Source organism: Carlito syrichta, unplaced genomic scaffold (genome assembly GCF_000164805.1).
Source record: "Carlito syrichta isolate Samal-C Ts95f unplaced genomic scaffold, Tarsius_syrichta-2.0.1 Scaffold142862, whole genome shotgun sequence".
NCBI classification, from domain to species: Eukaryota; Metazoa; Chordata; class Mammalia; order Primates; family Tarsiidae; genus Carlito; species Carlito syrichta.
In genome coordinates, this window is record NW_007086958.1 from 75,046 (window position 1) to 91,367 (window position 16,322).

At 43.2% G+C, this 16,322-nt stretch overlaps 1 protein-coding gene across 1 annotated transcript in view; it reads right to left on the bottom strand.

The window, feature by feature from the left end:
- Positions 1 to 16,322, bottom strand: part of TDRD9 (tudor domain containing 9) — a 142,323-nt gene that overhangs the window by 59,125 nt on the left and 66,876 nt on the right. Inside the window, exons 10-14 of the mRNA XM_008049977.1 lie at positions 9,610 to 9,674; positions 7,320 to 7,374; positions 6,779 to 6,863; positions 5,536 to 5,593; positions 1,106 to 1,210 (exon numbers count right to left, since the gene is read on the bottom strand). Coding sequence (XP_008048168.1) covers positions 1,106 to 1,210; positions 5,536 to 5,593; positions 6,779 to 6,863; positions 7,320 to 7,374; positions 9,610 to 9,674 — 368 coding nt within the window. The remainder of the gene's footprint in view (positions 1 to 1,105; positions 1,211 to 5,535; positions 5,594 to 6,778; positions 6,864 to 7,319; positions 7,375 to 9,609; positions 9,675 to 16,322) is intronic.

Genomic DNA, 16,322 nt, shown 5'->3' on the forward strand with positions numbered 1-16,322 from the left:
TGGGCAGCGAGACCTCATCTCTACAATAAATCAAAAAATCAGCCAGGCGTGGTAGCGCGTGCCTGTAATACTGGCTACTTGGAAGGCTGAGGCAGAAGGATCGCCGGAGCCCAGCAGGTCGAGGCTGCGGTGGCCAGCAGCGGCCACTGCACTCCAGTCTGGGCAACAGAGTGAGACTCCAACTCCAAAAAAAAAAAGAAATGTAAATATTAATAAATATACTATGTACTTAAGTCACAGAGTTGTTATGAGGATTAAATGAATAAATAAAATACTTAGAAGAGTGTCTGACATATGTCACACATTCAATAAGTGTTGCCATTATTATTACCTATATTCTTGGAATGGTCTTTCACCTGCCCTCCTCGGGAGGTTCTCTAATAAAAAATAAGTCGCTTTTCAGTCCACATCAAGAACGCTGACCCCTAAAGCCAGCTCTTTTCTTTTAATTTTAATTATCTTTATCTTTTAATTGTCTTTTCTTTTAATTTTAATTATAAAGATGTGGGATACATTTCAGGTTTAGGTATACAAACATTGATCATGCAGATACCCTTGTTGATGAGGTAGGCCCCTCCCTCCCCTAGCATATAATCTTAAAACCGTCTCAGGTATGTCATGAATACACTTCCACTGTGGTGGAGTTACCCCTGAAAAGTGACTCCACACCTTCATCTCTGCCCAGTGGTATGTGTGGCTGACGCAGCAAATTCTGAACCCTCTGCGGGACCAGCTGAGGAAAAATAACCCTAGAAAGGTCAAAAATTGGAAAGAAGATAGATCATCAAAAATTAATGAAGTGATCCACTTGACTTCCATGACTATTCTCCAAAAACTTTTAAACTTCACTGTGAAAAAAATGAGTGTTGAGATAACAGGGTGTTGATCCACTATGTTCACAGACTTCATACATTAGAGGAGAAACAGGGATTTACACGGAGATGGTGACAGCATCAGATGCTGTTACCAGAAACTCAAAACTGGTTCCAATTGAGAAAGTATCTGAGTAAGAATGAAAATGCAAAAAACCAAATTTTTAAAAGACACCTGAATGTGTCACTGTGTCATCATGATTGATTCCTGTACTTGAACACAAATGTCTTACCTTTTCTTTGATTACAACTGGTTTTAGAGGCCCAACTCAAACGCAGGCTCTGATAATTTGTATCTTCATCACAGACCAGAGTTCTAGTCAAACAAAAATCTATAACTGCCATTAAAAAAAAAGAAATGTAAGCACCATGCTAACAAGAAAGCATTACAATAAATCACAATGCACAGTGATGAAACAACACAAAACAGTCTTAAGAATTAGTGTATAAGGGGGACCCAAAAAACCCAGAATTTATTTATAAAAAAGTGTGTATTAATTCTTACATGTTCAAACTTCAGTCTGCTTCAAAGTACTTGCCATTTGGCACAATACAGTTATCAAGACACTTTTTCTGCTGCACACAACAGTTTTTGAACTCATTAATTTTGATGCCTTTTAGTGTTTCTTCCATATTTTGTTTCACCTCTTCCACATTGACAAAACATTTCCATTTGAGGATGTTTTTCATCCGGAGAAACAAAAAAAAGTTGCTCAGGGTGAGACAAAGTGAATAGAGCGGGTAGGGCACCAGGATCATGCCAGTTTTAGTCAAAACCTGATGAACACTCAGTGTGGTGTGGTCAAGTACATTGCCATGGTGGAAGAACTAGCCACCTATCTGCCACAATTCAGTATGTTTCTTCAGCAAATCATCTCTCACAACGATGCTAACTGGCCTGCTAACACCAATGGGTTCCTAGAACATTTACCTAGCAAGTAAAGTCTGTAGTACAAGGGGCCCACCCTCCGAAAGATAATTCCAGTTTTTTGGTGGGTGCCCCTCATACACACAAAAAGATTTGGTAACATGCTGGTCATTACTTACTGCCCAGAGCAAGGCGTTCATGGTCACATTATTTATTGGTAAGGACTGGGAGTCTTTGGGCACAAAAGATACATAACCTGTAAGACCCAATGTGTCATAAGAAGGGCCCAAGTGAACTGCACTCAAAAGAGGAATGTTATCCAAAAGAGTATCATTACAACAGCAGTACAGAAGAGTGGTTAATGCACTGGACTACCAGGATTCAAATCCTGTGTCTGCTTATCTGTGTGGGTTTGCGTGGATGTGTAAAAGGGTGACTGGAGACAAGCTGAGTGTCTCTGAGTTTCATCATCTTCATCTGTAAAACTCAGGTGTGACAGAGTCCCTGCAACTTCTCCTGGAGAGTCCCTCCCATTTGACTATAGGAAGGGCTGTCCTCTGAAGATGAGGGCTGTCTTCTCTTCCCCACCCTCCCATGCTAAGCCTGAAGGGCAGCAGGGGTCCTCACTTCTCACTGCTATTTCCCTCCTCAGACTGTCCCATCACTGCCCTTCCAGCCCCAGGCTCCCAGTCCTCTCACTCTCCAACATCATACCTGCCATGATTTTTGGTAATTTCAATACCTAGAAAACAGTTCTGGCTGCACAAAGTTTCTCAGTTCCTTGAGCCCCTCTCCTCCAATGACCTTGTCTCCACCTTGTCTTAGCAACTTCCTCCTGTAGCATGCCACCAGCAACCTCTGTTGGATCACAACTTCAAGCTTCAGTCTCTGGAGCCAGCACTCCTACACTTACACTTTCTGGCTCCTGAAGCCCACCCTCAGTCATCCTTCATCCCCACTGGGACCCCCATCCCTCCCTCTCACACCTATTAGCCATCCCTCACTTGCCACCTCATGGCCTCACTTCCCTCCCGACCCGTGACCACAAGTCCAGGAGCCACCAGTACAGTCACCCCTTGCGTGTACCTGGGACTCCCCCACCTCCTCCTCAGCTCCATCCTATGGGTCTGCTTCAGCCACTGCCTTGACTAGTGACTGCTCTGCACATACACTGCAGCTAACGTGGCTGAGGAAGAAAAAACAGAACCAGGCCAGTGCGCTGACTGCCCCTCCATTCCTGCTCACTGGCCTCAAGTGGCCCTCAGGACTCCCATTCCCAAAGCCAACCACTCTCTACCTTTGGATGTCTAGTTTGTCTTTTCTTCACACCTCCATGTTTGCCCCATTCTCGCTCTCAACTGATGCCTATGCTTCTAGCGTGCTGAGAAGGCAGAGGCAAGGAGAAGGACTTCCACAAGCTCCCTGGGCCACAATTCCTCGCAAGCCTGCCCCATCCTCACACACTCAGTCTTGCCCCGTGACCACAGATCCACTGCCTGTCTGCATCACCAGCCACTGCACCATTGCCCTCACCCAGTCAAAATGCTGCTGGGTCTCCCATCAGGAACACAGGCTCTCTCAATTCGGCCTCCCCTGCACCTACTACCCTGTTTCCTCTACTCCCACAGGGCAAAACACTTCTGGAGTGTGGTCCAACACAACCCCATCTGTTCTTAGTTTGCCTCCTCCCATTCTTTCTTGAGCCTATTCAAAGTAGATGTTTGCCTCCACCGAAACTGCTCTTGTCAACGTCCCTGATGGTAGCCATGGCGCCAACTGCCACAACAAAACTTCAGTCTCCTCCTGCCCGACCCATCATCAGCATCCAAAGTGCTCATCACCCTCCCCAAAAAACCCTTTCCTACTTGCTTTCTAGGCCTCCTTACTCCCCTGGTTTTCTCCCTGCTCCCCTGGCTGCCCCTCTGCAGCTCTTTTCTCCCACCTCTCAACACTGAGGCTGCCCTCTTCTCTGCATTCCTAGCTTCACATACCACTGACTGACTGACTGCCCCAGTTGCTGCCCTGCCCTACTCTCTCTCCAGGCTCATACAGCCAATTCCTTCTGCAATATCACCAGCATCCAGCAGCTTCTCAGACCAAATCCCAGCTCTTCCCCACCCCACTCTGCCCTTTCCACAGGCTTTACCATCTCACAGGATACTCCATTTTTCCAGTTTCTTAGGTCACACGTTCTGAAAGTCAACCTTGCTAAGTCTCTCACAACCCCCATCAGATCCCTCAGCAAATCTTCCCGCCCTCAGAATCTTCCGCAGAATCTGCCCATATCTCCTGTCTTCTACTCCTGCTATTCTGTTCCAGACCATTGACTCTCACCAAGCTTATCATGACATCTTCAAACTCACCTCCGTCTTCTCTTCTTTGCCTCATTTCCATCTATTCCTAAAGTGATCCTATTAAGTGAACTTCAGGTGAAATCATTCCTATACTCAAAATGCTTATTCTCACCTCACCCAGTACAGCAAAGTCTTGACCATGCCCCATAAGGCCCTGTGCAGCCCAGAATCCCTCATCCCCTGGAGTCTCCTCTGACTCCTTTCTCCTTTGCTCATGCTGGTCCTGTTCCTTGCTGTTTGGGGACCACACCAAACATGCTCTCTCCTTAGGAGCTTTGTACTTTCCATTCCTCCTACCCAAAACACTCTTCCCCAATACCCACATGACTCATTCCCTAACCTCCTTCAGGTATGTCTTGAATATCACCCTCTGTAGAAGTTTCCCTGGCTACTCCATCCACTTTTCAATGGCCCTTCCCTAATAAGCCCTATTCCACACTCCCTTACCTTTTCTTCTTATAGTGACCATCACTTTCTTGCTACCTATTTTCATTTATCTTACTTATTGCTTACCTTACCAATACCTACTCTTGAACGTATTATAAGAACAAAGGCTTTTTCTGTTTTGTTTACTACGATTTCCCTGGCAAAGATAAACACTCACTCCCACTCATCTGCCCTGGTTGATCCACTCCAGTCACACTGGCCTCTGGCAGGTCTTCACACCTGTCCCTGTGCCTGAACCACATTTGAGCATGACTTGTTCCTCATCCCATTCAGGTCCCTATTCAAACGTCACTGCCTCAAAGAGGTACTCCCACATCAACCTATCTACAAGATCATCTTTTTCCACTAGCTGTAATCCTTTTCCCTGATTTATTTTCCCACATAACATTTATCTCTACCTCAAATTATAGCTATTTACCTGCCAGTCATCTGTCTTTCCCACCAGAATGTAGTCAGTCACCATGAGGACTGGGACTAGGTCTTATTCACCACTGTACTCCCAGCATTAAGAACAGTGCCTGGCACATGTGTTAGTCTTCAAATATGAATTAACAAATTTTTAAAAATCACTAGAAACAATCTCACAAAGTAATCACAGATGCCTATGTAGAAGACCCAATGACCGAGAGGCTTGCTGGAGAGTTAACAGGGTATCCTTCCAAGCCACTTTCAGAACAGAGATGGCTTGGGCTCCTCCTCTAATACCTGTCTCCCTCCGTTCACAGAACTCTCCCTGAGCAGCTCCAAAGCTTGTGGGAAATCCCACAAGGCCTCTTAAATTGCCCCCCAAATGCTTCTTGAGAGCAACCTTGCCCAAAGCATGTTCAGAGGAGGAAGGGGTGAACTGAAAGTATGGGAGCTACTTTTCTAATGCTCTCTTCCAAAACAGGAAGAGATAGGGAGGAAGAGAAAGAACAATTCCTGAAGGGATGAATAAACCAATAATTACAGTACTACAGTTTGCGTCAGGGGGTAAAACAGAGAAGTATCTTACCATATTTGACATCTGGAACTGTGACAGAACTCTCTGCAATGTTGGTAGACAGAATAATCTGTCAAACATCAAGAAAAAAAAGCCGACATTCTTACTATATTCTGGACATAATTAGGCAAAGTTAAAAAAGAAACTTGAGGCCAGGTGCAGTGACCCACACCTATAATCCCAACACTTTGGGAGACTGAAGTAGACAGACTGCTTGAGCCCAGCCGAGGTCACAAGGCAACATAGTAAGACCTCTACAAAAACAATAAAAATAATAAAATAAAATTTAAAAATAAAATAAAATAGCAAGGTGTGGTGGCACATGCCTGTAGTCTCAGCTACTCTGAAGGCTGAGGCAAAAAAATTGCCTGAACCCAGGAGGTCGAGGTTGTGGTGAGCTGTGATCATGCCACTGCACTTAAGCCTTGGCGACAAAGTGAGATACTGACTCAAAAACAAAACAAAACAAAAAAAATCTTGAACTCAAAAATTATTTAAAAGCTCCTTAATGTATATACTTAACTCCAACTTTGAAATTAGTCCGTTTTCTATTCCGTACAAGTCACAATTGATCAAGTAGCCACATACAACACAGCAGGTACTTAATCACAGGTAGGCAAGACACAAGGCAGAGACCTGTTCCTGACCTCTGAACAGTAGATTTGGGGGGTCCTGGAATTGCCCAGGGTAAAAAGCACAACCAGTTAAAATCCAGAAGAAGGGTTATAAGCCATACTTGCCCCGGAATACCATTCCAGGTCCAAGTGGCCCCTCTAGATTCCAAACATTCTCACTGAAATCAGTGGGGCTGGGCTGCAAGTTCAGGGTCTCTAATCATCTCCAGCAGCTCTAGAAGGGTCATGTTAAAATAATTTCATCATTCACACATAGCCTGAGATTAAAGAAATCCTCCTAAAGTGGGACTTAGGAAATGGCTTCTGACCAAAGTCACCAGAGTAGTACTAGGGAATTGGAACAGTCCCAAAGTTTGAGAAATGCCAAAGAATAAATAAAAGGAATCAAAATTCCTGAATTGAGGAGAAAAAAAATCTTAGCTTTTTAGCAAACTGGTTTCCAAAATAAGGCAAAATTAAATAGCATACATGGTTCATCAGGCAAGTATTTGTTTAGGTGACAATCATAGCTACAGAAATACACTGCAAAAACAAGCTAAGGCACTAACATTTTTCACTAGTAAAGTCTCCAAGAAAAATGTACCTCAAGTGCTTAGAACCTGTCTTCCCAGCTTTCCTACCTTTCTGTACCCAGGAACTGGACTTAAAAACACATTATTCTGTTCTTCTAAAGTCACACTTGAATGGAGTGGATAGACCTGCAACCTAAGAAACAAATTAGTAAAATAAAGTATCCATAGAGAATACATATACATGAAATTTAAAAACCAGATAACCGTTAATTAAAATTATTTAAGGCGGCCGGGCTCGGTGGCTCAGCTTGTGATCCCAGTACTTTGGGAGGCCGAGGTGAGAGGATTGCCTGAGCCCGCGGGTTTGAGACCCGCCCAGGCAACTTGGTGAGACCTCGTCTCTATAACAAATCAAAAACTAGCCGAGTGTGGGCGCGCACGCCTGTAGTTCCAGCTACTTGGAAGGCTGAGGCGGAAGGATTGCCAGAGCCCAGCAGGTCAAGGCTGCAGTGGTCGGGAGTGGCCACTGCACTCCAGCCTGGGTGACAGAGTGAGACTCCGACTCAAAAAAAAAAAAAAAAAAAATTATTTAAGGCAAAAATAGTGCAATGGTTTAAAAGTAAAAATAAAACTATATATTTAAATATACCTTTTGTGAACCATGTTTGTAAGAAGTTCATGCATATAGTTTATCTCACCCAGGCCTAGGGAAGAAAAAAGTAGAAATAAAAGGGGAAATAAACAAACTTGTATTTATTACCAAAACTAATCCTTAAATTAAAACAATGCCTTTTTCAGAGAAGGCCCTCCCCATTTTCTTGACTTTTTATTCTCTTTACCCTAATATGTCAGAATCACAAGTAAAGAAGCACAATGGCGCCGGGCTCAGTGGCTCAGCCTGTAATCCCGTACTTTGGGAGGTCGAGGTAAGTGAATTGCCTGAGTTCGTGGGTTCGAGACCCGCCTGGGCAACTTGGCGAGACCTTATCTCTACAATAAATCAAAAAAATTAGCAGGGCGTGGTAGCACGTGCCTGTAGTTCCAGTTACTTGGAAGGCTGAGGTGGAAGTATCGCTGGAGCCCAGCGGATCAAGGCTGCAGTGGCCGGAAGTGGCCACTGCACTCCAGTCTGGGTGACAGAGTGAGACTCCGACTCAAAAATAAAATAAAATAATAAAATAAAATAAAAAGAAGCACAACGGCACTGATTAGTCAAAACTCAAAAATATGGGAAACATATTCTTCCAGTTTTCTTTTCCACAACAATGACTCCTTGGGGGTATTGGCTATATGAGGAATCTTATATATCTTTTTCCTCCCAGATTTTCCAAATTTTCTACAATGAGCATGTAAAATTGTTACAATCAAAAATAATATTTTTAGGCCAGGCATGGTGGCTCAAACCTGTAATCCCAGCAGGTTGGGAGGCTATGAAGGGGTTGCCTGAGCCCACGGGTTCAGGAACAGCCTGGGCAACTTGGCAATACCTCATCTCTACAATAAATACATTTTAAAAATTAGCTAGGCATGGTAGTGTGTGTCTATAGTTCCAGCTACTTGGAAAGCTGAGGCAGAAAGATTGCCTGAGCCCAGTAGGTTGACACTGGGGTGACCATGAGCATGCCACTACACTACAGTTTGGGCAACGGAGTGAGACTTCAACACAAAATAAGAAGAAGAAGAAGAAGAATATTTTTAAAGTCTTGGTCATAAAGATATACTAAAATGTTTTCATTCAGTTTAAATAATGGTTTTAATTAGGATTTTTTTGATATATAACACCAACATATTTCTTCCTTGTTTTTTTTTTTTTCCTGGAGTCAGGGTCTCACTCTGTCACTCAGGCTGGAATACAGTGGCACAGTCATGGCTCACCATAGTCTTTACCTCCTGGACTCAGGCAATCCTCCCACCTCAGCCTCCTGAGTAGCTGGGATTACAGACAAATGCTACCATGCCAGGCTAATTTTTTGTAGAGATAAGGTCTCACTATGTTGCCTAAGTTGTGTATGTGCTTTTGCCTCATCCTGGATTTTCAAAATTCAAGCCTGTTATAGGCTTAATTGTCTCTCCTAAAAAAATATATTGAAGTCCCAACCCCAGTAATTCAGAATGTGACCTTACTTGGAAACAAATTCATAATTAGTAATTAAGATGATGCTATACTAGAGCAGTTTGGGCCCTTAATCCAAGATGACTGGTATCCTTACAAGAAGGAAAGAGACACAGACACACAGAGAGAAAATACTGTGACAACAGAGGCTGAGACAGGAGTGATGTAGCCACAAGTCAAGCAATGCCAAGAACTGATGGCCACCACCAAAAGTGAGAAAGGGACTGGAAAGAATTCTAACCAAAGTTTGAAAAAGAGCATGCTGATTTTGCACTCCAATTTTGAAAATCTATCCTCCAGAACAGTGAGTGAATAAAGTACTGTTGTTTTAAGTCATCTGTTACAGCAGTCCTAGAAAACTAACACAGGGTCAGGGAAGTGAGGGTTGCACAGGGCCACGTCCATCACTGGCCTTAGTGTCCGGGGCAGGTGCCACTCCAACCTAGGTGACAGGTGACAGAGTGAGACCCTGACTCAAAATAAATAAATAAGAAATCTTTTTAGTAGGATAGGTACAGTGGCTCACGCCTGTAATCCCAGCACTTTGGAAAACCATGGTAGGAAGATTACTTGAAACTAGGAGTTTGAAACCAGCCTCGGCAACATAGCAAGACCCTGTCTCTACAAAATAAAATTTTTAAAAATATATTTTTGGAAATACAACGGTTATAATAAGAAGCCAAAGTAAAGTCACATTTGTTCATGTATTCAATGTCTAAAAAGAATAAACACATGTGGAGAGTACCATTTTTCATGATATGTGCTAGGCTCAACTTAGCCTCTATCTAGAGTATAATTCCAGGTCAAAAAATTACAATATTCACACCTGGCAAAAACACCAGCACACTGCTTCGTTCCAACACAAACTGCGCACTTGACCGGGTCTTGTTCCTGTTAAAAAAGTAATATACACAAATATTAATCAAGACTATAACAGCTGTTGCCTTTTCAGAATCCTAAAATTACAGGCTTTTGATCTTGAAACACAGAAGCCCAAAGATATGAGAAAACACCCAAGGTCCCATGATCATTCAGGGTACACCAAGCCTCCTACCTCCCATTATTTTGTCTCACTACCGAACCAGGCATGCTGGCTCATGCCTGTAATCCCAGCAACCCAGGAGGCTGAGGTAGAAGGATTACTTGAGGACAGGAGTTCAAGACCAGCCTGGGTAATATAGTAAGATCTCATCTCTAAAAAAATTTTTTTCAATTAGCTGAGTACAGTGGCACATGCCTGTAGTCCCAGTTACTCAGGATACTGAGACAAGAGGAACACTTGAGACCAGTTTGAGGTTACTGTGTCTACTGCACTTCAGCCTGGCTTACCCTTTTAGAGATAGAGCAAGATGATGTTTCTTAAAACAAAGCCTCCACATATTTACGGAAGGTTTTCTTTAAATTTTGTTATCGCAATCCAAAACTTCAAAATACAAAATATTTAACATAACTCGTCAAAGTTTAAACTTTAAGGAGTCCAAACTATTATTAGAAAGGATTTTTGACTGAGCACAGTGGTTCACGCCTATAATCCCAGCAATTTGGGAGGCAGAGGTGAGAGGATTTCCCAAGTCCAGGGGTTCAAGACCAGCCTGGGCAACTTGGCAAGATCTCGTCTCTACAGTAAATCAAAAAAATTGCTGGGTATGGTGGCGTGCACCTGCAGCTGCAGCTACTTGGAAGTCTGAGGCAAAAGAATTCCCTAAACCCAGGAGGTCAAGGCTGCAGTAACTATGAGCATGCCACTGCACTGTGGCCTGGGCAAAAGAATGAGACTTCAACTTGGAAAAAAAAAAAAAGGATTTTTACAGACCAAGATCTCAAATCATCTACTTGCCTCTCCACTACTGTCAATATGTTTACTTTTGTGTGCAATTAGAACTTTCATTCCTCCACAAACCTGTGAGCCCTTCCCACACGCAAGACCCTCCTCTGTGCAGTGAGGATACAGCCATAACATGACAGACAAGATCCCTACCCTTTGGCGCTTACATTCTAGCTGGAGAGACAGACAAGAAACAAGAAAACAAGCAAGGCACCTTCAATTCAGCAACAAGATCATGAAAGGAATAAACAGAACACAAGAAAGAAAGCTGAGAGGAATGGCTCTGTATATGCTGTGCTCATTCAGAAAAAATGTTAGGAAGTCTCTCTGAGGAGGGAGCAGAGGAGCTAAGAAAGCAGCCTTGGAAAAGCCAAGAAACAGCAATTCAGACAATGCATGGGAACAGTCACTACAAAGGAGAAAGGGGTGCAACACAGGTGGCTCCGTGTACCATGGCAACTGCTCCTGCTGCTTAGTCATCTCTCTCTGAGCCATACCTACAGTCGGAGACAGCAGCTACCAAAATAAAAAACACAGGCCTGGTTGTGGATGGGCCCACCTGGATGCTGTCAACAGCCAGGAATGACCATCTGCAGCATCACAGCCTCACTCAGAGGAGACACTCACACATAGTGGAAAAGGGAACTCCTCCCGCTCCCCGCCATGAGAAGCAGCCAGACAGTACCTCTGGTGATCTACTTTGTGAGGTCAGGCTCACCCCAGTCAACAGGCTGAAGCCAGCAGGTTAGCCAGCTGGTCAGGGACTTGGAAATGACAAGACTAGAATCCTGATGATAAGGAGACCTGATGAAGAGGCAACTGGACCTCTGGAAGTGTCAAGAAAATGTCCACCACAAAGCAGCCACAATGGAGGAGATTTTCAGTCACCAAATGGCGGAAGGCCCTGCCTGTGGATGTTAGCCAGCCTCCTTCCCCAGGCTCCCCAGGGCTGGTCAATGCACTAAGTAGTCATGGGAACAAGGAAGAAGGCTTGTCACAGACTCAACAACCCACTTGTTCTTAACCAAGGCTGATATGACTGCTGTCACTGCTGAGTACTAACCTGCCAAGGGGAGGGGCCAGTGCAAAGTCCCAAATGTGGCATCATTTCCTGGAGAAACATCTCAGTCAACTTATGTAAATTGATTGTATCATGAAGTGGACAGTTGTTTTTCTTTATGGGAATAGATACATATCCTATTCTGGTTTCAAATTTGCCTTCCCTGCACCTAAAGTTTCTGTCATACCACTGCCCATGGACCTATAGATGCCTTTTTCACTTTTGAAGTTTCCTACACAGCATGGCCTCCAGACAAAGAATGCAATTTCAAGGTAAATGGGCTCATTAAATTCAATTGTACTGACACACACCCAAAGGCAGCTTGCTTCAAAGAATAATGAAAATGCCTACTAAAGGCTCAGTTATTGGGCCAGTTCTACGGGAAGTGGTAAATGCCATAAATAATCAAAGACAAAGAGAAAATCTTGAAAGCAGCAAGAGAAGAATGGCATGCCATGCACAAAGAAAACCCCAATAAGAGCCAGGCTCAGTGGCTCAGCCTGTAATCCTGCGCCTTTGGGAGGCTGAGGTGAATGGATTGCCTGAGCCCATGGGCTCGAGACTCGCCTGGGCAACTTGGCAAGACCTCATCTCTACAACAAATAAAAAATCAGCCAGGTGTAGTAGTGCGTGCCTGTAATTCTGGCTACTCGGAAGGCTGAGGTGGAAGGATTGCCGGAGCCCAGCAGGTCAAGGCTGTAGTGGCCAGGAGTGGCCACTGCACTCCAGTCTGGGCGACAGAGTGAGACTCCAACTCAAAAAAAAAAGAAAAGAAAACCCCAATAAGTTTAACAACTGACTTCTCAGTCAAAACCATGGAAACCAGAAAGCAGTGGGATTACATATTCAATGTGCTCAAAAAATTCTGTCAAACAAGATTCCTATATTCAGCAAAACTATCCTTCAATATTGAAGGAAAATAAAGACTTTCCTAGATAAGTAAAACTGAGATAGTTTTTTGCTAACAGACCCACCTTACTAGAAATAGTAAAGGAAGCTCTTCAAGCTGAAAACTGGCCCCAGGCACTATTTCAAAGTCACATGAACAAAGCTCTGATAAGGATAATTATGTAATGATAAAAGACACTATAAATACATATTTCACCTCCTTCCCTCTCTTAAATGATCTAAAACGTAACTGTATAAAATAACATATATATAATGTATTGCTGGGCCTATAACAGAAATGTAATATATATGTAATATATTAGCCAAAGATATCACAAAGGAAGTCCTGCCTGTGGATGTCAGCCAGCCTCCTCCTTCTCCAGGCCCCCCAGGGTTGGGTAGGAACAAAACTGTAATGAGTTAAGGAAATGACAAAAGACGGTAAGGTAACTATTACAACTATGTATTGTTGAATTTGTAACACTAATAGATGCAATACATATAAAAGTAGTAGTGAGAAGCCAGGTGCAGTGGCTCACGCCTGTAATCCCAATACTTTGGGAAGCAGAGGTAAGAGGATTGCCTGAGCCTGCGGGTTTGAGACCAGCCTGGGCAACATGGCGGGACCTCATCTCTACAATCAAAAAACTACCTGGGCGTGGTGGCACACACCTGTAGTTCCAGCTACTTGGAAGACTGAGACAGAAGGAGCACCTGAATCCAGCTGGTCAAGGTTGTAGTGGCCATGAGTGTGCCACTGCACTCCAACCTGAGCAACAAAGTGAAACTCCAACTCAAAAAAAAAAAAAGTAACAGAAAAGGATAAAAAGGAATAGAGCTCTACAGAAGTTATGTTTCTATATAACACTGAATTAAACTAGTATAAATCTGAAGCCAACTTGTCAAGGTAAGGTGTATGTGGTAAACCCTATAGCAATGCCTAAAGAAAAAAGTAAAAAATTCAGCAATGGAAGCAAAATGCTATATTACAAACTATTTAATGAATGCAAAAGAAAGCAATAAAATAGAAAAAGGAATGAGAAGGGCATGAGACAGAGAGAAAACAAGAGGCAAACGGTCAACATAAACTATGCCAATGAAAATTAAATGAAAATGGATTAAACAATCTAATTAAAAGTCAAAGATTGTTAGGCTAATGTTTAAAATATGGGTCAGGCACAGTGGCTCATGCCTGAAATCCCAGTAGCTTTGGAGACTGAAGCAGGAGAGTTACTTAAGCCCAGGAGTTCAAGACTAGCCTAGGCAGCATAGCAAGATCTTGTCTCCATAAAAGAAATTCAAAAAATTAGCCATGTGTGGGTATGTGCCTGTAGTCCCAGCTAATCAAGAGGCTGAGGCAGAAGAATTGCCTGAGCCCAGGAGGTCAAGGCTGTGGCAAGCCCAGCAGGTCCAGCCTGGGTGACAGAGTGACATATATAGATCCCACTCAAGCTGTGTTGTCTATAGAAGACACACTTTAGATTTAAAGACAAAAATTGACTGAAAATAAAAAGAAGAAAAAAGTCTCTCATGCAAACAGCAATAAAAAAATGGAATGCCTATACTAATATAATATAAAATAGACCTTAAAATTAAAAGTGTTACTAAGGCCGGGCTCGGTGGCTTAGCCTGTAATCCCAGCACTTTGGAAAGCTGAGGTAAATGAATTGCCTGAGCCCATGGGTTCAAGACCAGCCCAGACAACTTGGTAAGACCTCATCACTACAATAAATCAAAAAAATTAGCCGGGTGTGGTAGCGTGCACCTGTAGTTTCGGTTACTTGGAAAGATGAGGTGGAAGGATCGCCAAGCCCAGCAGGTCGATGCTAGGGTGGCCATGAGTATGCTGCCATGAGCATGCTACAGGACTCCAGCCTGGGAGATGGAATGAGACTCCAACTCAAAAAAAAAAAAAAAAAAAAAAAAAGTTTTACTAAACATAAAGACATCTTAAAATGAAAAACAGGTCAATCAGGATGATATAACAATTGTAAACATATATGTATCTAACAACAGAGCATCAAAATACATGAAGCAAAAACTGACAGAAATCAACAAACAAAAAGACAATGCAATAACAATTGTTGAGGATTTCAATGTCTCACTTTCAATTATATATAGAACAATCAGGCAGAAGATCAACAAGGAAATAGAAAACTTGAACAACACTATAAGCCAACTAGACTTAAGAGACAACTATAGCTGGGTGCGGTGGCTCACACCTGTAATCCCAGTACTTTGGGAGGTAGAGGCGAGAGGACTGCCTGAGCCCAGGGGTTTGAAACCAGCCTGGACAACTTAGAAAGACTTCGTCTCTACAATAAATCAAAAAATTAGCAGGACGTGCTGGTGCACACCTGTGGTTCCAACTACTTGGAAGGTTGAGGCAGAAGGATCACCTGACCCCAACAGGTCGAGGCTATGGTGACCATGAGCATGCCACTGTACTCTAGCCTGGGCAACTAGAAAAAAATAAAAAAGAGACATCTATAAAGCACTCCACCCAGCAACAACAGAATATATATTCTTCTCAGGTGTAGATGAAATATTCTTCTGGACAGACTAGAGATCAGAAGCAATATAAAATAGAATAGAAGCAACCTAAAATATGTTCTCTAGCTACAATGAAATGAAATACGAAATCAGTAACAGGAAATTTGGGGAAACACACAGATACGTGTAAATTAAACACATTAAACACACTCCTATAAAACCAGCGAGCCAAAGAAAAAATCAAAAGGGAAATCAGAAAATACTTGGAGATGAATGAAAAGGAAGATGCAGCATACCAAAACTCACAGGACACAGCCAAGGCAGAATTTAGCAGGAAATTTAGCAGATGAACACATAAACAAACTGCGACATCCAGACAATGGGATATTATCCAGCACGAAAAAGAAATGAGCCATCAGGCCACGAAAACACATAGAGAAAAGCTAAATGCATGTTACTTAGTAGAAGAAGCCAATCTGAAAAGGCTATAGATTATATGATTTCAACTTTATGACATTCTGGAAAAGGCACACAAAAGAGACAGTAAAAAGATCAGTTGGCAGAGGTTGGGAGAAGGGAGAGATAAACAGATGGAGTACAGAAAATTTTTTTTTTTTTTTTTTTTGAGTTGGAGTCTCACTCTGTCGCCCAGACTGGAGTGCAGTGGCCGCTCCCGGCCACCGCAGCCTTGACCTGCTGGGCTCTGGCGATCCGTCCGCCTCAGCCTTCCGAGTAGCTGGAACTACAGGCGTGCACTACCACGCCCGGCTGATTTTTTGATTTACTGTAGAGATGAGGTCTCGCTGCCCAGGCGGGTCTCGAACCCGTGGGCTCAGGCAATCCACTCACCTCAGCCTCCCAAAGGCGCGGGATTACAGGCTGAGCCACCGAGCCCGGCTAGAAAATTTTTAAGCAGTGGAAATATCCTATATAATATTGTATTAGTGGACACATGTCATCATTCATTTGTCAAAACCAATCAAATGTACAAAACCAAGAATGAACCCTAATATAAACTGTAGACTTCAGGTGATAATGATGTATCCCTTGTAACAAATGTACCACCTCAGATGCAGGATGCTTGTAGTTGAGGTGGCTGTGCAGATGTGAGGGCAGGAGGTATATGGGAAGTCTCTTCTTCATACTCATTTTTTCTGTGCACCTAAAGCTTCTCTAAAAAATAAAGCCTACTTAAAAGGGGGGGAAAGCCGGGTTCGGTGGCTCAGCCTGTAATCCCACGCCTTTGGGAGGCTGAGGTGAGTGCATTGCCTGA